The following is a 22,249-nucleotide window of genomic DNA, read 5'->3' as shown; positions in this document are numbered from 1 at the left end:
TCTGGTACGAAGGGTAGGGGCATGAAATGGGCTCTTTTCCCTTCTCGCACTGCTGTATACGTTGCATGCGCTATAAAGATGACAACTGACAGACAATGATTCCCAGGAAAGTGTAGGATATGTTATTATGCCCTGAAACTTTATGTGAAGCTTCACGTAAAAGTTTTGTAAGTGCACCAGTCATTGTAAATTTTTACTAATAACTACTGAAAACATCGCCTATACTTTCCTTGGCATAGTTGTCTGTTAGTTCTCATTAAAAGCTGCACCAATCACAGAAAACAAGGCCTCATATTTTCAATTCTTTCCTTCATGCAGTGTAAACGTTGCACTACGCACTACAGGCAGGAACGTTTCTTCTGTTCCCCGGCAACGCTGCAAGAATACAGCTTTCTCGAATATTTCGCGCCTCTAAAACGTTTGCAATTCAGTTATGTACAGAACTTGCGAGAGCTGAGTGAATGTTCTCACCATTGATCATGTGCAGTGGAGTGATGTTGGCGGCGAAGGCTATCCTCGCTTGCGTAACAAACTCGTTCGTGGCGTCCGTGTAGGAGTCGAGCGTCGTGCCGAACGCGCATCTCGCGATCATGTCCAGAGCGAAGTGTCCGTAAAACCTGTCAGGAAGCATGCGAGAACGTTCGCCTCAATTATCAAGGCCGGAGGTCACGGCGTGGTGTCCAAATCTTGTTTTCGTGTTGTGTAACCTCGGGCTGACGTACCAGGAAATGTAATTTTACAGAATGTTTGCGAGTGAGTGTCTTAAAGAAGCGCAATCTTCACACTGGTCGTTATCATAATTTCCTTCCACCCACAAAAACATGGCGCAAATAAAATTTCTACAAGCTTTTCTCCCTTTTCTTATTGCTTTGTCAAAAGGCGTTATAACACAGGCTGTACTGGAAAACAGGGCGCAATGTAATCTCTCTATGGAAAATGCAACAATATGCAGACAACGGTTATTCTTTAAAAAATTCACGTATTATGAGAATTATTCACTGCAGTATGCATTGAAAGGCGAGAGAAACTTTTTCAATCGTAACAGCGTAGGCATGCTCGCGTGCATTGATACGGTGGTCTAGTGGCTAAGGTACTGGGCTGCTGACCCGCAGGTCGCGGGATCGAATCCCGGCTGCGGCGGCTGCATTTCCGATGGAGGCGGTAATGTTGTAGGCCCGTGTACCTAGATTTGGGTGCATGTTAAAAATCCCCAGGTGGTCGAAGTTTCCGGAGCCCTCCACTACGGCGTCTCTCATAATCATATGGGGTTTTGGGGACATTAAATTTTACATATCAATCATCAAATCAATGCTCGCGTGCAGTAATCTGAGAGTGTCATATATAAAACACTTATCAATAAAATTAAAATAAAATGTGATTTTACATATCGCTTCAGCGATCTCTTTCCTTTCTCAGCCGCACCACGTTACCGTCACTTTTTGTCAAAACCGCTGATAAACTTATCTCTTAAGATTATTCGTGTCTTGGCAGCTACTTGGAGATTTATCACATTACAAATCCAGTCAGGTGAAATTTGAGAACGGATCTTTATGGCTTACCACATTTTTAGAAAACATTGCTGTAATTCTGCATACTTTCCGCGTCTAGAGCCTCGTCTGAAAGCCTTTATTGTAACATCTTGTGTTTTCTTGCTGATGCTCTTGACTGGTTCTCTACCGAACTCGAACTCACAATGTGACAACGCGCAACACGCTCGCGGTTGGAGCCAAAAAATTCCCCATCCTCGCTGCACATTCAGCCACTCTCCAGGAAAATCGGAGCAGTCATGGCTCCCTTGACCATCACTGTACTTGGCCATGGACGTGCCGTGCTTCTAGGGGAAAGCAACACCACAGGCAAATATTAAGATGGCTTGAATGGCAGAGATTGTGCTCCCGAATCCTTGTAGTCCTCATTTCAAGCCAAAAGAAGGCTTCATTTCAAACAAAATCATGCTTTAAGCACACTACACATCGCCAGCACTTCTAAGAGTCCGTCTACGAGGACGGCTTTTCGGCGCGGCATGTGCCTTTCTGCCCGGCAGCCGGCGTAGCGAAGCACAGGCCACCGAAATAGAAACTTGCGTCCTCGCAAGGTTTACATCAGGTAGCTCTTCTTTTCCGTTAATTAACCTGAAACGCACAAGCTCTTCACAAGGAATGTGAAGAATATCTGATCCCCTGATGCATACCCTAAAAGAACACTCGTACTGTACGACAACTAAAGTAACCTCGCGCACATATATGTATACAGACGTCTCGACTACATCATTCAGTTCTGGTGCAACGGTGGTTATATCATCACAAGAGGTAACTCTGTTTTAAGACTTGACATTCGACGTCATCTACGGCGGCAGAACTCGTCGCTCTGCACCATGCGCTGAAACTCATCGATTCATGACTGAGTGGAACGCGCACACATAGCACCAGCCAGCATCAACTTGGCCCTTCACCGCGACTCTGACCTCCATCTGGCCTTCATCGACGCGAAGGTTTGCTTTTCAGCCGCCTTTGGTTGGTAGTGCTTTCACGAAAGAATATACAACGTTAATCAAAGTGACTGACAGTGTGGCGTGTCATGTTTATGGAACCGACAAAGACATCGAACATCTGCTGTGCTGGTGTCATAGATTTGCCTTGGAGAGACAAATACTTGCCAACGCATTCCGGCGACTAGATGATGGGTTCCTTTCTGTGCATTCGCTACTACAACACCGTTCACTCCTCTAGACGGCCTACAAGGCATTAAAAGCCACCCTCTGCTTTTTAAGGTCAACAAGCTTCTGCGGGCGCTTATCACTCGCGGTGCTGTTCCACCTACCGCACTGCCTCTGACCCTTTTTTTCCCTTCTCTTGCGACCTCTACCTTTCTCATCTTTCTATTCCATTTTCCTTATCCCCCATTGCAGGGCAGCCAACCAAAAGTCTTTCAGGTCTGCCTCCTCTGTTTCTGTTTGTTATCTTCGTCGATTACTGTAGCGCTTCTGAGTGCAATATTGACGTTTTAGAGGTTTTAAAACATTTGACCTTCACTCTTATAAAAACAGATATTATTGGCCTTTTGCGTCTCTTAGTAGGTGATATAACCTTCAAACATTTTGTGCTGGGAGCGTGGCACTCTGAATGAAGCACTCGGGTGTGCTTAGAGCTCTCCATCTTCGCCAGCCGAATGTACTCCACGCCGGGAGTGTGCTCGAGAAACACCTTAACACTAACAATCAAATGTAGCATTTGTTCACCTCCTTAATCAGTGTCTTTATGCCTAATGTTTTGCTTATTCACATTGCGAACTGTCAGCACGGGAAAGGAATGCTATATCACCACGACATATATCCGCCTGGCTCCAAACTTGCAATGCGTCCGGCATCTGCATCGTGGAGTCTCCGTCAAGCTGACGTGCGCACATATCGGTTCCCGGAAATCTTAAGAAGGCACACATCTAGGGAAGAACAAAAAATATTGCGCATCACTCACTGTTTGACGTCTAGTTCCTTTTCTTCTTCTGCTGCGTTTGCGAGGTGCTTAGCACTAACTCTTGCGCAGTCTTGAATTAGGTCGTTCATCTGTAAATGCCGGGCTTCGTGAGCACAGCGTTCTATATAGCGAAGGTACACTTCTTTAAACTCCTGCGCTTTACACGGCTTCACGTTCTTGATGAGTTGTTAGATGTGTCAGAGAATATATTTGTTGGTGGACATACGAGATTGTATTTGCTGCATGTTATAGCAGGTGGTCTTATGTGACCCCTCTATGCTGATCAACGGCGTAGTGAAAGTACGCGTACTTTAATAAGTGTAATATTATAAAGTGAATGTTCGCAAAATATCTAAATCTTGTGTCCACGCAGAGATAATTCTCGTGCAAGAATTTTACTCATAAGCTCACAAGGTTTACGTCATTCTATCTTGTACTCATTTCGGTAGCTTCACATAACTATATGACATAATCACATGGTATCGAGCTGTTCACCCGATTACGTGTGTTACTTTGTTATTGTGATCATTGTATTCTATTTTTTAAATATATTTATTAAGTTTTCTTTGGATATGTGGATAGTTTTTGACGTTATAATTTGTTTGACATGCGTGCGAATGCTGGTGCGTTCGTGTGTGTATCTGTGTGAGTGATTGTGTGTGTTTCTGAATTGCAACTGTTGAGAGCAGATGAGAAACTTAGTAAGTGAGCCAAGAAAACGGCTCAAAACCCTCTTGAGTAGTATCTTAAACTACCGCGCCCGAGAACAAGAGAAGCAGTGCACTTGGTAACTAACGAAACAAAGTTCCATCACTTCGGCGCTGAACTGACCTTTTTCAGCTTTGCCGTTGAAAATGCAGGCGTGGAAAGCTGGCGTATCTTCCTCCAGCGTTCAACAGGTGCAAGCGTCATTATGTTAGTGAGAAACGGATCTTCAATTTGGTGATCCTGCAAAATGTTTTGCACAAAACAGATGTCACTGTTCATGCAAGAATACATTGTAGAATTACAATGGACTAGAAATTCAACACAATAAGGCGCTACCTAAAACTATTGGTAGCTTCAAGCATTTTCAGACATTACTGTCAGCCATTCCGACGCATTAGCTTCTAATACGGCAACAAACAATGAGGTTGTGACTAAATAGGTACTCGTATAATCAGTACCTTTGGCATTTGTGGTAGCAATCAGATCAAAATAGTCCATGAAAAGTACTGCAAGTTGCACTGATAGAAATTGCGAGTTTTAAATAACAATATATATTTTTTTACAACTGGCACCTGTCGAAATCGTTTGTACAAAAACTAAATGCTTGCTCTTTTTTTTTTTTGTATAGTCGGCTAAGTGAAAGCGCACCATATGGCTCCTCGATTCGCCCTTTAGAACCTGGTTGAGCGAGTTTCGATTCTTTTCGATAAATAACTGGTGAAGTGTATATTCATTGAAGGAAAGAGCTGCATGAAAACAACCTCCCATTTGATATGAACTTTATTGCTCAACTCTTTTGTACACTGTTGCATTTTTGTTTAGAAAAACACATGACCCACCAGGAGCTTTCAGTGCCATATTCATGGTACACGATCTGTGTTATCTACGATATTGTGACGAAACACCACGACATATAACCGCCTGGCTCCAAACTTGCAATGCGTCCGGCATCTGCATCGTGGAGTCTCCGTCAAGCTGACGTGCGCACATATCGGTTCCCGGGAATCTTAAGAAGGCACACATGTCACCGCTAGCCCTGAAACAGTTAACTTTGCGTGTTTTTCTGGGACGAAACGTACTTTGACCGCACGGATTTTAAACCGATGCCTCCAACAATTCCAAGAATGGTTGTACAGGAGCAGCGGTTGTTCCATCTGGTAACTTACTGCTACAATACAAGTTCTCTTACATGCCGACGTCGACAGAAGCGGAACTTGCAGCGCTTAGAGGTGCAGTCAAGCAAATTCTTCAGCAGCCCCCTAATTAATGGATCATTTTTTGGGACTCGAGGTCAGCCCTAAAATTACTACGGTTTGCTTTATGGCATGGATTACATGAACGGTCGGTGTATGAGATAAGGCAGGTCTACCACCAAGATCTTGAGGACGGACATGATATTGTATTTCAATGCTTGCTAGTCATTTTTTGGAATTGTCAGCAACGACCACGTTGATGAAGCTGTTCCATCGGCTCGTGACCAAGATCTGCGGACGCCCATACCGCTCTTGAGAATGGACGCTGCGCGGCGACCGCAATCACTTGCTCTCCGTATCACGCTTCCAATGGAATGCGCAGGATTTCTCCAACGCACGTCTGTGTTCAATTGACCGAACTTTCTAAACTCCTTTACCATCCGGGCTCTCACGACGTGATGCAGCTTTAATCTGTCGCATGCAGTTGGGCATGGGATTTACGAATGAGTGTTCGTGTCTCATTGGAACGGCCAGCAGTGCGGCATGTAACATTTGCGCCCGCGAGGAAGTGCTTGAGCATATTCTCTGCCACGGCCCATCATACCAAACTCAATGACGTAGTAAGGAAGCCAAGCTCCGTCACCTGGATTCAAGACCACTTACATAGAAGATTCTGGGACATTGGCCGACGGTCTCGTACACGCGCAAAGTCTCGAAAGCTTTCTTGTGCTTCTTGAAGACCACCGCGCTTCACGAGTGCTTGTGAACTAACATCACAATAGCGTGCTGTGCAGTCGCAAGCTGACTATTTATCCATCTTTTTCTTACTGTTCTTCTTTTCTCTCTGTTTTTTTCTTTATATTATTCTCCCTTTCCCTCAATCCAAGTGTAGAGTAGCCAACCAAGCTAAAGCTTGGTTAACCTCCCTGCCTTTCCTCTCCGTTTCCATCTCTCTCTTTTATCCAGTAAGAACATCGTGCTGAATACGAGCATGCTGAGTAAGTCATGGTGCATCAGTGGCTAACGAGCTCGGCTGCTTGGCCGATGATCAACCCCGGCGGTCGCATTTCGGTGGTAGCGAAATGGTAGAGGCCCATGTACAGTGCTATGTCTTTGCACATTAAAGAGCACCACATGGTCAAAGTTTCCGGAGCCCTCCACCGTGGCATCGCTCATATCGTGCTTTCGGGACGAAAAACACCAGATATTGTTTTATTATTAGGAGCTCGCTAAGGATGGCTCCCGTGGATGGTCAAAAAAAAAAAAAAGAGAAGTGGCGCGCCACCTCAAGGCTCATGCGCTAGCTCACCGTGCCTCAATGAAATTGGACGCTGTTTACCTATTTATTAAATACGAAGCATTTCTTAGTGAACCTCGGCGACTTTGAGCGTATCTATCTATCTATCTATCTGTCTATCTATCTATCTATCTATCTATCTATCTATCTATCTATCTATCTATCTATCTATCTATCTGTCTGTCTGTCTGTCTGTCTGTCTGTCTGTCTGTCTGTCTGTCTGTCTGTCTGTCTATCTATCTGTCTGTCTGTCTATCTATCTATCTATCTGTCTATCTATCTATCTATCTATCTATCTATCTATCTATCTATCTATCTATCTATCTATCTATCTATCTATCTATCTATCTATCTATCTATCTATCTATCTATCTATCTATCTATCTATCTATCTATCTGTCTGTCTGTCTGTCTGTCTGTCTGTCTGTCTGTCTGTCTGTCTATCTATCTATCTATCTATCTATCTATCTATCTATCTATCTATCTATCTATCTATCTATCTATCTATCTATCTATCTATCTATCTGTCTGTCTGTCTGTCTGTCTGTCTGTCTGTCTGTCTGTCTGTCTATCTATCTATCTATCTATCTATCTATCTATCTATCTATCTATCTATCTATCTATCTATCTATCTATCTATCTATCTATCTATCTATCTATCTATCTATCTATCTATCTATCTATCTATCTATCTTAGCCGCCTACGACTTTTAGCTCTCCTGGCCGTTTCGATAATGGTATCGAGACCAAACTTGGTATGACATAACATGACTGTATGAAGAACATACTTGAAAAGTCATAACATGAAAATAGTCATACTATAGAGTGCTCGCGTTTTGCTAACGTAGCGTTGCTGTTCCCATCGTGCGCGGGCGTCAAAACCAGATTCGAGTATCTTGAGCCCTTCATAATGCGCTCGCGGCCATTTCGCTAGCTCCACATATACCGTGTTAAGTGACGTAAATGAATGACGAAACTATACGACTGGTGCAAATATGATAATCCCGACCCGCGTGTCTTGCCAGAACATGACAACATACCACGCTCATAGCGTGCTCGCGGTCATTTCGCTAGCTCTACATATACTAAATTTGGTATCACGTGACGTGAATTGATGACGAAGGTAGACGACACATTCAAACATGATAATCATGACACGGAAGGCATGTACGGCATTATTGCCCTCCACCTCATAACGTTGTGTTGATTTTAAAAGGACATATCAACATTTCTCATTCGTGCTTCGCATGTCATCGATTTCCACAGTACGTGGATGGGATCTGCCTTTTTATATATTTATTTATTTAGTATTTATTTAATTATGTTTCTTTTTATTTATTTATAAGTTCTTTATTGATACAGGTTTACCGTCTTGTACGTACAGTGAAATAGTAAAATACCTTTAATTTAACAACACGTTTATTAGAGCCTTTAGAAGGACAAGATGGCTGAAGAATCAGCGAATTATCTTTAAGTACCGTAAAAACCGGAATATAGGTCGAATTTTTTTTCAAAGAGACGCGATGAAAAGTCGACCCCCGTCTTATATACCGGTCATTGGCAGAAAACTTATGGAAGTCTTGCAACAATGGGTTGACAAAAGTCGGTAGGCTCCATTGCCATCGTGAGCATCAGCAACAGCATCGTTGGGCGGCCGCGACGCCCATTTTGCGTTTTGTTTGTCCCGATTGCGAAGCAAGGGTGGCTGCGGTGGTTTTGCGCTGTTTCATTATCCCCATCTGAGGCTATCTCCTTCAATATGAGTGGCAGCCGACGTCAGTTCACGATGTGCTTCAAGAAAAAAGTCATCGAATATGCGGAAGCCCACGGCAACCTGGCGGCACAACGAGAATTCGGCCCGACGGAGAAGAGCATCCGATACTGGAGGAGCCAGAAACAGCGCATCATAAGTTGCAGCAACCAGAAGAAAACGTCGTTTCGTGGACGGACTGCAGTTCACCCCGAACTGGAAACGGCACTCGTCGAGTTCGTACGGGAGCTGCGCGCAAGGTCGCTACCCGTGACAACGGAGTGCATCCGCGTGAAAGCGCTCGAGATTGCGCGCGACTCGGGGCTCACGAGGGCGCAATTCAAGGGCTCGCCATCGTGGGTGCGCCGATTCATGAAGCGGAAGGGCCTTGTTCTGCGGCGGCGTACTTCAGTGTGCCAAAAACTACCCGCAGAGTTCGAGCACAAGCTTGTGGAGTATCAGCGCTTCGTCATCGAGCTTCGTCGACAGCGTTGCTACATGATGGGCCACATGGGCAACGCTGACGAAACTCCGGTCTGGTTCGATATGCCATCGAACACGACTGTGACCGAGAAAGCAGCGAAGCAAGTGAAGCTATTGACAACGGGCAACGAGCATTCGCGGTTTACCGTGATGCTCGCGTGTACAGCAGACGGAAAGAAGCTGCCTCCTTATATTATTTTTAAAAGGAAAACGCTACCGAAGGAGGACTTCCCTCGGGATGTGATCGTGAGGGCAAGCGAGAAGGGGTTCATGAACGAATCCCTCATGCTTGAATGGATCCGGCTCGTGTGGAACCGGCGACCCGGTGCCCTTTTTCAACGACCGAGCATGCTGGTGCTCGACTCTTATCGCGGTCACCTCACGGCCGATGTGAAGCGATCGCTGTCCGATGGCAAGACGGATCTTGTTGTCATCCCCGGGGGACTGACATCTATACTCCAGCCACTGGACGTTGTGCTGAACAAGCCGTTTAAAGGTCGCGTGCGCGAGCTCTACAGTGAGTGGATGCTGGGAGACAATCCCAAGACCCCCGCTGGCCGCCTACGGCGTCCACCGCTCGCAACCGTTTGTGGCTGGGTGTCGTCAGCCTGGAAATCCCTCCCGGAAGAGATGGTTCGCAAATCCTTCCGCAAATGCTGCATCAGCAACGCGTTAGACGGCACAGAGGACGATGCACTCTGGGACATCGCTAGTGAAAAACAAACATCATCCGACTCGAGTTCGGATGAGTCCGAGTAACTTCGTGACCTCCTAGCATTGAACAGTGTCTAAATAAAAATGAATGTTACCACAGTGCAGCTAGTTGCGTTGCGTTTTTATCAAGGTAAGGGTGTGCCGCGATACTTTGCGATTTTTTTAAATTTCTTTTTTTACGATTCGAAGTTTTGGGGGGTCGTCCTATATTGCGGTCCGACCTATAGTCCGGTTTTTACGGTATCTGTCGCTCCTTTGAGTCACATTGATACTTTCTGGCATTATACTGAAGCATTGAGAGACAGCAAATTCTATTCTGTCTTCCAAAAATAAACCGATTACTCTCATAATAGCGGCAATATCGCTTTCAAAACGTCAAATATCAGTTAAACCTCATTTGGGTTCATGCTTTAATTTTTCTTTAGTTTCTCAAAACTCGCACCTAATGGAAAGTTGCCCCTCAATTTTATTACTGCCTTCAAATTCGGGACCAACTTTTACGCCAGGATATGGGCTCTGCCTGTGATAAATCAGGGAGGTCGGGTGAGTTCTCTCGTCAAGAGTTGTATGAATATAGGTGTAATGGGGTGATGGTGGGTGGATGAAATAGAAGGCCTAACGTACAAGTTTCCAGCAGTGTATTCGTTTCAGGTGCAATAAACCTGAAACAATTTAGATGATGGAAGAAAGTGCGACCGGCATTGCTCGTCCGAAAAATTCAGTGCCGGAAACGAGTGCGGTTGGCATTCTATATAGTCGACCTGCATTCATTCCAGTAATATCTTCTGCTGTAAGCTTCGAGGAGAGGAAAAATGATGGCAGCTTCCTTCAACATTAAATAGAAAATTAAGAAACCGAAGAATAACTGCTTAATTTATGCTTGATAGCCCACCGATTGCCGTACGAGCGTACAAAAGTGGGGGAAGGCACGAGCTCGTACACACTGTTATTTGAAAATAAATTTAGGATCTAACCACTAACATAATTTCGTTGCAAGTTGGTTTCCAAAAGTAAATAGTATTTTATGCATGTTACAGTTGAGCGTGTTAATCTGCGCACAACTTTAAGCGTTATAAGTTCCTCCGTTTCTACTAGCAGTCTCGGTGCTGCAACATGTCGCACTTTGTTGCGCTGTTTGCTCAGCATCGTAATACTATGCTATCATTTATCGATGTCCTGTGGTTCGGAAATATCATTAGAAACCTATATGTACAGTAGAGTAGTGATGCGTTCTTCAAGCGACCGCGAAAGTAAAACTTAGACGCCGAGAAACAGGAAAAGATGAAAATTTTTGTTGCAAGCTCAACGCGACCATTTCGCTTGATGAAATCGCGCTTAAAAACTGGCTTACACATTAACTGGCTTCAAAGTGAATTATATACGTCACCTTCATCGATTCGAATGGCCTATTTATTAATCAAGGAATCGGACCAAGCCAAGCCATGTTAAATGTCAACATAGCCGTCTTGGTCGTCTAGAAGGGGTGGTTGTATACGTACAATGCAGGAATGGGACTACATTTGCGACGGAACTATGGGGTTCTCAATGCATAAGGTTTTACGGGAGCTATGCCAGTGCCAGCCGAAATCGGTTGAACAGCCTGCAAAACGCAGAATGCGGAAATGTAAAAGTGGTGTGCTACCGTAACTCTTAATTGCACCAAAGAACCTGTGTTTTTATTTTATTTTGGAGTTCGGCCTACTCCAGTTGAATGCGTCATGAAGAAAAAAAACTAATATACTGCGAGCAAACAAAAACAGGCTAATCTTACCCGTCTATTTGGCAGTGATGGAAATTCCTTGACCAGAACCTGCTTCAGCAGATCTGGATCCGTCACCATCAGCGTTGGCTTCCCTCCTTCGTAAATACTGCAATTCATCGGCGGAAGTGGTTAAGGGCCGCACTATTCAGCTCTCCCAACCAAACATCATTGCAACAACGCAAGTGAGCCCGCATATTGGCGCAACGCTGCTACGTACAGGATTAGCGCCTAAACTGTTGTCGTGAGAAAAAGGATGCTCTCACATCTCATCCCTACCTCTCGCGGATATGCCAACATTACGCTGTCACCCGGTAATGCTCCTCAAAATGGTGAGCCATGTGTCCAGACAAGCTAAAAAACAACATTGAAAGCTTACTTTCCTCTGTCGTAAACAACGTTCAGCTCAGCAATACTTCATATTTGACTTCTGAAAACTCAGTGGAGCTGATATAAATATGATGTGAAAGGTATTGAAAGCTGTCATTTCATCTGGGAAACCTTTCATTCACAAGTTCACAACAATCGAACGAAAGCAAGATGACGGTTGACTTCTGCCTGACGTTGATATCTTTGTGATGTAGTTTGTTTTATTGTAATCAGGTCTTCGCGTGACCGGAGTTTCTTATGTTATTTACTCATTTATTTTTATTGTTTGAAAATGCAGGCGTTTTTTGCAGTTTATGAATCCCCAATTCATCGTAATTCAGTTTTAATTTTTGCATTCTAAGCTGCTGCAATGTCATCCTATGAAAAGATATTTCTAATAGAATTGCATTGAATAGTTACTAATAATCATGCTTCTTCAGTCTTTCTTTTTTTTCTCACTTCCCGGGCTAATAGGGCTATTTGTGTGCACTGCTATATAATCGTAACGCGTACTTTTGGGACAGGAGTTACTCAAGCTGCTGCTCAGCTTTTCCCCAGCCTCCCTAATTTTGAAAAATATAGTATTTTATTATTATTATTATTATTATTATTATTATTATATTATTATTATTATTATTATTATTATTATTATTATTATTATTATTATTATTATTATTATTATTATTATTATTATTATTATTATTATTATTATTATTATTATTATTATTATTATTATTATTATTATTATTATTATTATTATTATTATTATTATACTCAAAACTCTGAAATTATAGCGGAAATTATATCTGACCATTCACGAAAATATGCCTTCCCAGTAAGCGTATATCAATTGTCTGGAAGGCTTGACTGCACTAACATGTATACACACAAGCACAAATATTTCAATGCTTAACCTATACCTAACGTATTCTTAACATATATCTATACTTATCTACGCTCAACGAGGTTAGTGTCAAAGATGGAGGTGCGCTCTTTTTTCTTCTTAATTTTCAGCTTTAAAAAAGCCCCTTGAACGTCAACGATGTCATTTTTTTCAATCGGAGTTCAAATGATAAACCCGCAATACCAGTAAAATTATTGGCGAATGTTTAATAAATTTTTATATTCATCTGAATACGTGGAGCCGTATAATTGCAGCCTAACTTCTATAAACAGCCCATTCTCTATGCATATTGGTGATTACCTGTCTCTCCTCATTCAATCTGTCGACTTCGCGGTGAGTGTATGAGTCATGACTGACTGTTACATTCCCTTTGCGCCGATTACTTTTACTGACATCATGAAATAGCTGATTCGCCCCATTAAGTGACACTTGCGGTCTTCCACTTGTAGATGAGCGTATGCAGATTGAAGGAAAAGAATTTAGGAAAAACATACTTTCTCGTAAAACATGGCACAATATGTGACACCACAAACAGTTAGTGGAACACAATGCTTTGAAATCGAGCCAAGCATACTTTAAAACATGGGTATATAAGCAAGGGTGCAGGTTCTAAGATGTACAAAGTCTTTTTAATGTTTTAATGTTTATGGCATGTGAAAAAAAATTTCAGTCATGCGGGTCCTTACACGGAACATAGCATAACATAACAGGGAGTTTTCGAATAGGGGCCCCAAAAGTTCGGGGCCCCAAATAAATAGCATCAAGGCCACTGCGCATGCGCAAACCCTAGACCGTGTTTGGGTTTTGGGTTGGGGAAGCTACTTCTGAAGTTTAGCGGAAGCCCTAAGGCCTTCCCCTAAGGTATTGGGTCAGACTAACGTAACGGCACCCACTGAAGTGGCATGACCAAGAATTGGGTGAGTATCCAAGGTGCCGCAGACCCTCGAAATATCTTCGCTCTTGCTTGACCCATAATGTTCATACGCATAGGGCTTTGGAACATCAAATTTTTAGGCCCCTATTCGACAATTCTCTACTAACATTTACCTACCCTCTTAAAAAAACCTAGATTTACATCAACAAACTCCTTCCAGAAGGTACTATTTCTAAACACTTCGATAAGACATCCATGTCTTCTAAACTAATTTTTGGTCAGTTTATTGCTAAGACGCTGCGAGCGCCGACGAGTGCAGACGCGCTTCACGTCGGCTCCTGCTTTCATGAGCAACTTCGCAGTGAAAATCACCACGTGCATTTCTCAGAGTGATATCAGAGGATTCGCCTCGTCATCCAGATTCTCAGGGTACCAAAGACAAGGTTTTTCGTCGTTTTACGGCCTTTTCTCGGTGCACACTACACGAGACGCTGTTAAGCCTCGCGAAACAGGCCGGTTTCCTCAGGGAGCCGGCGTTGTAAACCCAATGGAATCCACCGCGTCGGCAGGCGACGCGCAAGACACTGATGTGATTCGAGGACGATGGACTTACAACACGATGATGATGAATCGCCAGCCACTACCGAGAGTGAAGAAGGCTGGCACACCGTCTACTATGGACGTCGTCGAAAGCCCGGACATGAATCGGTCAGGGACGCTAATGGCGCCCATGGTGCTAACAACAGGGTAGAACCCGGCTCTGGTAACACGCAAGCCAAAACGCAGGAAAGACGGATGAGCCGCATCGAAAAAGCGAGCAGAATGGCCAAGCTGCCGGCGGGAGACTACAAAATTGTCATGCGACCGAGAGGAGGCCTACACGTAGCCGCGCTCGGCCCAACCGATATAACCAGAGACATACATGAAGCCACGGCTACACCGCCAGAAGTCCGGCACTTCGACGTAATATGCCCCAACAAGACACAGAGCATCATGTTAGTGAGCACACCAGACCCCGACCGAGCTGACCAGTACAGAAAAATTAAGAAAATACTCATACGAGGCAAAGAATATGAAGTGGCTCCGTATGAAACAGCACCAGAAGATACAGCCAAGGGTATGATTAAAGGAATCCCACTGGAAGAAACTCCTGGTAGCATTAGGGTGGCCCTTGTCACTGAAAGAAACCATAGCATCATCACGGCGAAACGACTGGGGAATACTACAACGGTCATTGTGCTCTTCAATGGAAACAAGGTACCCTCCAGTGTGTGCTATGATGGAGTAATAATACCATGCACGCTATACCGCAAGCAAATTGACTACTGCAAGCAGTGAAACATACTAGGACATAGAAGTGACGTGTGCCCCAACCCCCGAGATAAACTTTGTGCTGGTTGTGGCATTCACAACCCCAAAGACGACCACCGATGCGACCCTAGTTGTCAAACCTGTGGAAAAGACCATGTTACAGCCGATAAAAGCTGCAAGGCCAGGTCCAAGAAACCTTACATTGTAAAACAGAGACAATGGACCAGACTACGAGAACATCAAAGGCAAAGCTCATCTCCACCAAGAGGACGTCCACAAGAGCGCTCGACATCGAGAGTCGGAAAACGACAGCAAACAAGATCCCGCTCCGGTTCAAGGAACCGCAGCCCTACAAGCTCCCACCCCAGTTCCAGGTCGGGATCGGCGTCTAAGGAACCAACAAACAAGGTGAGCTGAGTAGATAGAGTACGCGGCTTGCGACCGGAGGGACCTCAGGAGGTTAAAAATAATAACGGTAGCAATAACAACAGTCAAGAGTTGGAGTGGCTTAAAGATGAAAACAGACGAATGAAAGAATTGATAGAAAAGATGCAAGCTCAAATAGAACTCACTATGGAACGTGAATGCGGCAAACTCAGAAGCCCTAATATAACTAATACTGTAATACAGGAGGAAACACCTATAGCCGACGATCGCATGGAGATAAGTATACCCTTCTGTTAAAACGAAAGGCCAAAACGCAGAAAACTACAGATCCCCCAAGCACTAAACAAGAAAGCATATCGCAACAAACAAGGATGGATAACATTGAGAAAAATGTAGACCAGCTAATAACCGCGTTCCAATCTATCCTGGAAACCACCACTAAGACGTCTGTTGATCTGACGGCACTAGCAGCCAGGGTAGAAATGCTGGAACGAGGATGCAACCCACAAACATCCGCAGATCTTCAGGGTGTAGTCGCGAATGTTCACCAACAACCGCAGGCACTATATCCCCTGCAGGCAACTCCCACAAAACCACAAACCCCTCTCATCCACCCAGCTATTTTCACGCCTTCCACACAAATAACGAACAGCGATGGTGAGGCGTGGTAAAGGACAACTCCGCATATGGCAATGGAACTGTAGAGGCTAAGAAATCTTTCATCCAGCAGTACATCCGACAAGGTAACAAGCCAGATGTTATTTTACTTCAAGAAACGCATGACCTCGCCCCACTACCAGGATACCAGTCAGTAAGTCCCGAGCGTGAAGAAGGAAATAAAGCTCTCACTACACTAGTAAGGAGAGAGATTACGGTCAGAACCCATAATCTAGAATATGGATACAACCATATAATGACAGAACTTCTATCTAGGAAAACAAAAGGGAGCAGCACATTTATTCTTAACGTATATTGCAGTTCGTCAAATCACAGACAGCAATTTCACTCTCTATTTAGGCAGGCCCTGATATTAGCTGGCAGCGCCCCGCTCATCATAGCAGGGGACTTCAACGCCGCACACGAGGCATGGGGGTTTGGTTACACCACCCCCAAAGGGAAACGGTTATGACAGAGCATACAAGATGAACAGCTTACTCTGATAACAGACTTGCATGCACACACACGCATAGGTACAAGCACCCAGCATTACACAACATCGGGTCTTACAATAACCAAAAATGTCCCGGGGGCTACATGGCACAACACATTCGATGATTTAGGAAGTGACCTTCGCATACTCGAAACACACGTACCACTCACCGATAACGACAGGATTACGACCATGTGTAACACGAGACGTCCAGTTGACTGGGAAAAATTTCGGGATATCAGAAAAACGATTACTGAACATCCTGACGATATCAAGCAATGGTGCGGGAGCATAATAGACACCGTCAGGATATCCCCACAGGAAGTAGAAACAAATATCCCAGTTGAGCGCATCGATAACAGATTATTCCACATGTGGCGAACTGAAGAAGCGTTACAACACAAATGGTGGAGGCAAAGACACAACAGAACAATCCAGAAAAAGATAGCACAGCTCAACAAAGACATTGAAAATCACTACGAGGAGCTGTGTGAGCAACAATGGGTGGAGATATGTAAGGACATGGGCATCCATATTGAAACATCACAAACGTGGAAGTTGCTAAGGTTTCTTTTAGATACCACCAATTCCAAAGCTGAACAGAGACACACTATGCGTCGTCTCACACGCGAATACGAAGGAAACGAAGAACAGCTAATGACAGATCTACAAAACATCTACATGCCAAAATCGCCACCACTACAACATAAAAACTATACAGGCGAAGCCAACCCCAACATGGACAAAAACTTTGAGGTAGCAGAGATTAGAGCAGTGCTTCACAAATTAAATGTAAAATCAGCACCGGGACCCGATGGAGTCACCAACCGAGCATTACGTAACCTGGACAGTGAATCCATAGAATTTTTATCTGGATATATAAACAAATGTTGGACAGAAAGGGCAATACCCGGCGCGTGGAAAGAGGCTAGAACAATCCTTATACCAAAACCTGGAAAGCCAATCAACAAAGTAAATCTCCGACCCATTTCATTTAAGTCATGCGTAGCAAAAGGAATAGAACATGAATTTCTAAATAGAGCCAACAACTATCTTGAGGACGGTGAGTACTACCCACACACGACGATAGGCTTTCGTTGTCACCTAGCCAACCAAGACGCCATGCTACAGATTAAACACCAAATCATAGACTACCCCACAAGATCCACACGAGCCATACTCGGTCTGGATCTCAAGAAAGCATTTGACAATGCAGCTCATGAAACAATTCTCAGCCGCATTTCGAACTTAAACATGGGTGAGCGAGCGTGTAATTACGTCACAAACTTCTTGACCAACAGGAAAACAAGGCTCAGCTTAGGAGGCCTTACATTTGATCTCCAAAAATTGGGCTGCAGAGGCACTCCACAGGGCTCCGTAATATCGCCACTGCTCTTTAATCTGATCATGATTGGACTACCGAAAGAGTTAAATAAAATCCCGGGAATATATCACTCTATCTACGCGGATGACATCGCAATATGGGTCAGTGATGGCAGCGACGGCTACATGGAACAGAGACTCCAAGAAGCAATAGGAACAGTTGAGCGATACTTTGAAAGCACAGGACTCACATGCTCCCTGGAGAAATCAGAACTTCTTCTCTACAGGTCAGCAATCAGAGGCAGACCACCCAAGTTCGAGGAAAACAAGCGGCAATATGAGTAAAGTAAGATTTATACACAGGAGGGCACAGCTATACCGACAGTTCCAAAAATATGGGTACTGGGATTAGTCATCGAGGCTAACGGTGCCAACGGCGAGACTATACGCAGACTAAACACCAAAGTCACGAATTCAATGAGACTCATTCGCAGGGTCACGAATAAACACCGAGGTATGAAAGAAGCCCACGTAATTCGTCTAATCCAGACCTTCGTCTTATGTCACATAACGTATGTAGCAGCATACCACAACTGGCAAAAAGCTGAAACTAACAAAATAAATGCACTCATCCGGAAGGTCTACAAACAAGCGATAGGAATACCTGAGTATGCTAGCACAGACCTTTTTCTTCAGCTAAGACTACACAATACGCTTGAAAAGATCATAGAAGCTCAGCGGATATCCCAGCATGAAAGGCTCACTTAAACTAAAACGGGAAGAAATATAATGAGTAGATTAGGGATCATGTACCATGCGCAACATGGTGTCAAAGATAAAATCCCCAATACAATCAGAGCTCAGATCGTTTCTAACCCGATACCGAAAACGTGAACCCCATTATCAACACGGACCACAGAAAACACCGAGCAAAAGCACTGCTAAAAACACACGGCACGAACAGTAAATCTCTATTTGTAGATGCTAGCCCATACCCTGAACGGAAAGCTCACAGTGCTGTCGTGATTGACACGTCCGGCATTTGTATTAATGCGTGCTCTGTCATAACAAACAATATAGAGGAGGCTGAGGAGGTAGCCATAGCCATGGCTATCACCTCGAACAAACACTCATTCATACTGAGCGATTCGCAAGTAGCAGTCAGAAATTTTACGCAAGGACAGATTTCAAAGCAAGCCTTCAGGATCCTCGTTAATAGCCAAGAACTACACAAAGTAGATGAACCCAAATACCTCGTATGGTTTCCGGCGCACACAGAGACTGATACACCCAATCCTAACGAGCTGGCTCATGAGTTGTCACGAGAATTAACCCGCCGTGCAACCCAACCACACCGCTCGATGATCATCCCTGACGCCACCATCGTACCACACAAAGACCGATTTACAAGCTACACAGAATACATGCAACACTGCAGAGAAGCAAGGCGCGTCATTCCCGCACCTCATCCGAGTCTAAACAGGCAAGGTGCACCAAAATAACGACAGATACAGACGAACTGCTACCCGAACCCTGTGCACCTCCACAGGAGCTACCCACACTTATACCCGGACAATAAGTGTAAACTATGCGTATCAGAAAAGGCGTCTTACAAACATATATTATGGGAATGCCCCAGCTTATCAACAAGTTCTCCTGAGGTCCTCCGGGAGCAGTGCCAACTTGTGCTGCTCAGCTCAGAGGTTCAGGACCAAAAATGTGCTAACAAGCAGGCCAGGGAGGCTGTACAGAGACAAGGTCTCCCGGTACCTTCTTGTGCGGTCTAGGCCGGACCACAAACATGCCGGATACGAAAATAAAGTTTATTCATAATCAGTGTCTTGCCTGTTTTGATTTTTTACGTTAACTTTTATGGTAATGGTTTATTTTAAAGCTGGAATGCTAGCGTATTGATAGCACATTCACATCAACTGTTTAATGTAGCGAGTACCAGGGGACAGTGTTTTTTCCCCTCTAATGCACAATTATTCGCAGAATGAATAGAAAGGTATGAACTCTCTTGAAACAGAGATCCCTTCAAACGTGCAAGCGAGGGCATCAGTCACTCATGTTCTTTACGTTGCTCTCCGGTTTAGTAAAGGCAGTCTTGAAGCGACACACGAAAGCACACAAAACTGAAAAATTGTTGGACTTGAGCACAAAATTATGAGTATATGGCCAATATACCAATCTCATTGGCTTCAACTAAGCATAAATGATCGTAAAAATGCAAAGAAAGTTACCCGCATACTCGTCCCATCTTCTGACATCGTTCTTGATCAATCAAGCAGATCGGCTGTTGTTAAGTATCCATGAAAAAATGTGAAGCATTCATTAAGGTCGGGTATTTTAAGACATCTCGCATCATTGAAGCCATATATAATTACTGCTTGTCTTTACATACAACAAATACACTGTCCAAGAAAACACAGACATATTTGTACCCAGTTGAGCTCAGAAGCTACAACAGACAAAAGAACAACCAATGGTGCACCGAAAGCTTTCAAGAAAAGCAACATAATTTGACAGACTCAAACTCGACACTTTTTCAAGCCCTATTTCTTAGGAAGATAAGACACTGGTTAAGAGGCTTCGGTCTGTTACCAAAAAATGACATACGCACGCTCACAAGTGAACTGTCCAATGTTCAACATGCCGAAGGGCTCTGCGATCACTGCACATTTTTAATCTAACCTTTCGTGTTCTTCAGTGTTAACTATGGCTCACCCACTACCCACCTTTCATACTGAAGTCGAAACGGACGTGGTTTTTTCAGCGTAATCTCAACGAGCTAAAGTTGCGTACTTCAGAGAAACTCCGGCCTTTGACTGATTGTAGTTTTTCAGCATGGCTAGTTGTGCGCTTAAAACCCTCACTCTCATCGTCTATTTACCTGTCTATTTCCCCACAACAAATGTATAGTGGCACAACCAGCGTTTTTGTGGCTGACCCCCCGGGCATTTACCATGCCAGTCTTGTTCTACCTTTCTCTTCCCATCTCATTCGAGACACATGTAGATAGCTTTCTGTCGCTACATCCTTATGTACGGTGCTTTCTAAAGGATGCATAGAATGCGGCCTTTTGGTACATCATAATCACGAATGATGACTGGCGCAAGACCACGAAAACAAACCGGAAAAACATAATAGCCTTAGCTTCCAGTTGATGCTTTTTACTATTTTGTTATCTCCATGTTCTTGCTTTATTCATTACCCTTTGCTGCGGTTTAATAACTAATACGTAATATTGCAAAGATGACTTACCTTACGCATTCGTTGAATCGGACCAAACACGAGAGACAAGCTTTCGGATTCAACATTTTGGTTCTTCCAGTAATTTTTGTTTCTCGTGAGGTAACTGACGAAGAACAAAAATGAAAAAGTACCGCGAGGTTACTTCTGAGCATGACGGCGTATTGAACACACTGTAACTTTTCCTATGAATATATATGAAGGCAACCCAACCTCTCCTCTAAACGTAAGTGGACGTAAATGCGATACTGTCCAGTCACTAATCGTTTTCGTGCATGTCACAGATAAAGCCTTTCTCATCTACCAGTACGTAAAAAGCTAATTGAACACCACATGAGCCAAACAATTTTGCTTACGTGGCTGTTCCATCGAAACAAAAATATTTCTGTGGTAATACGCTCGAGCTATTTTAGACGTGCACACTCTACCACACGAGGCCGCGGCTTCCACTTCTTATTAGAGAGAGAAAAAAAGGCAAAAGAAGGACAGGCAGGTTAACCAGCTTGCACTCGGTTTGTTACCTTACATCGGGGAAAGGAGCTGAGAAGAATGGAGAAGGCAAGGAGGAAAAAAAAACGCGATGAACCAGTACGCGCACTCACATATCAGCGTTCAGCGCGCACACCCAGGAAGTCACAACTGAAAATTGAGACCGATGCCTCTGTGGTTGTCTAAAAATTAAAAACATTATTCAAGACGTTAAAAAAGGTTTGCAAGGGCTGTATTCAATTAATCTAGAGGTTTAAGTGCGCATTGAGTTGTTGGACTTGTCATTATGATGAGGGAAGTGCGTGTCGTGGTCATGAAAGACTTCAACAAGGCGAATACTTGTAGTTTTTTATTGTGCAAATATTCTGTGTACGATGAAGTAGTACAATGCGGGGGATTCGGCAGAGGATCTTATGAGTGCTTAGTGGTAGTAGGAAGGGCCACGCGACATCCGCTACCAGCACCTTTAAAGCATCTGTGTCTTTGCAGCTCTAAAGATGGAAACGCCAGAAACACAATAGGACGTAAAGTAGGCGCATAGCCAAACTGGACAGGGAGACAGAAGAACACGCTTTTCAGGTATGCCTCACACAATGGGAAGAGGCGTGCAATTGCCTCGAGAGACACATGCATGGTGCGAACGCTTGGCGCCTTTTCTGGCACCTTCTGGATCCGGAGGAGACCAAGAGCGCTCAGGGGCACAAGATTAGCAGGCTCGTATACGTGACTTTGTGGGCACGCCAGATAAGCTTCTTCAGGCTGTTCGCGACCGCTATTTTAGAGCAGGGGAAAGAACACAGCACGCAATGTATG

General features: G+C 44.1%; 1 protein-coding gene across 2 annotated transcripts in view; it reads right to left on the bottom strand.

Annotated features, from left to right (window-relative positions):
* LOC119174265 (cytochrome P450 3A24-like) overlaps positions 1–22,249 on the bottom strand; it is a 61,344-nt gene that overhangs the window by 31,196 nt on the left and 7,899 nt on the right. The window contains exons 2-7 of one of the 2 annotated variants that reach the window (XM_075883096.1): positions 20,960–21,053; positions 19,939–19,991; positions 11,390–11,486; positions 4,305–4,421; positions 3,474–3,562; positions 472–617 (exon numbers count right to left, since the gene is read on the bottom strand). In XM_075883096.1, coding sequence (XP_075739211.1) covers positions 472–617; positions 3,474–3,562; positions 4,305–4,421; positions 11,390–11,486; positions 19,939–19,991; positions 20,960–21,053 — 596 coding nt within the window. The remainder of the gene's footprint in view (positions 1–471; positions 618–3,473; positions 3,563–4,304; positions 4,422–11,389; positions 11,487–19,938; positions 19,992–20,959; positions 21,054–22,249) is intronic. The other variant, XM_075883097.1, reaches the window with a different exon arrangement.

This window comes from Rhipicephalus microplus, unplaced genomic scaffold, assembly GCF_043290135.1.
Source record: "Rhipicephalus microplus isolate Deutch F79 unplaced genomic scaffold, USDA_Rmic scaffold_15, whole genome shotgun sequence".
NCBI classification, from domain to species: Eukaryota; Metazoa; Arthropoda; class Arachnida; order Ixodida; family Ixodidae; genus Rhipicephalus; species Rhipicephalus microplus.
This window is presented reverse-complemented; position numbering and strand designations above follow the sequence as displayed.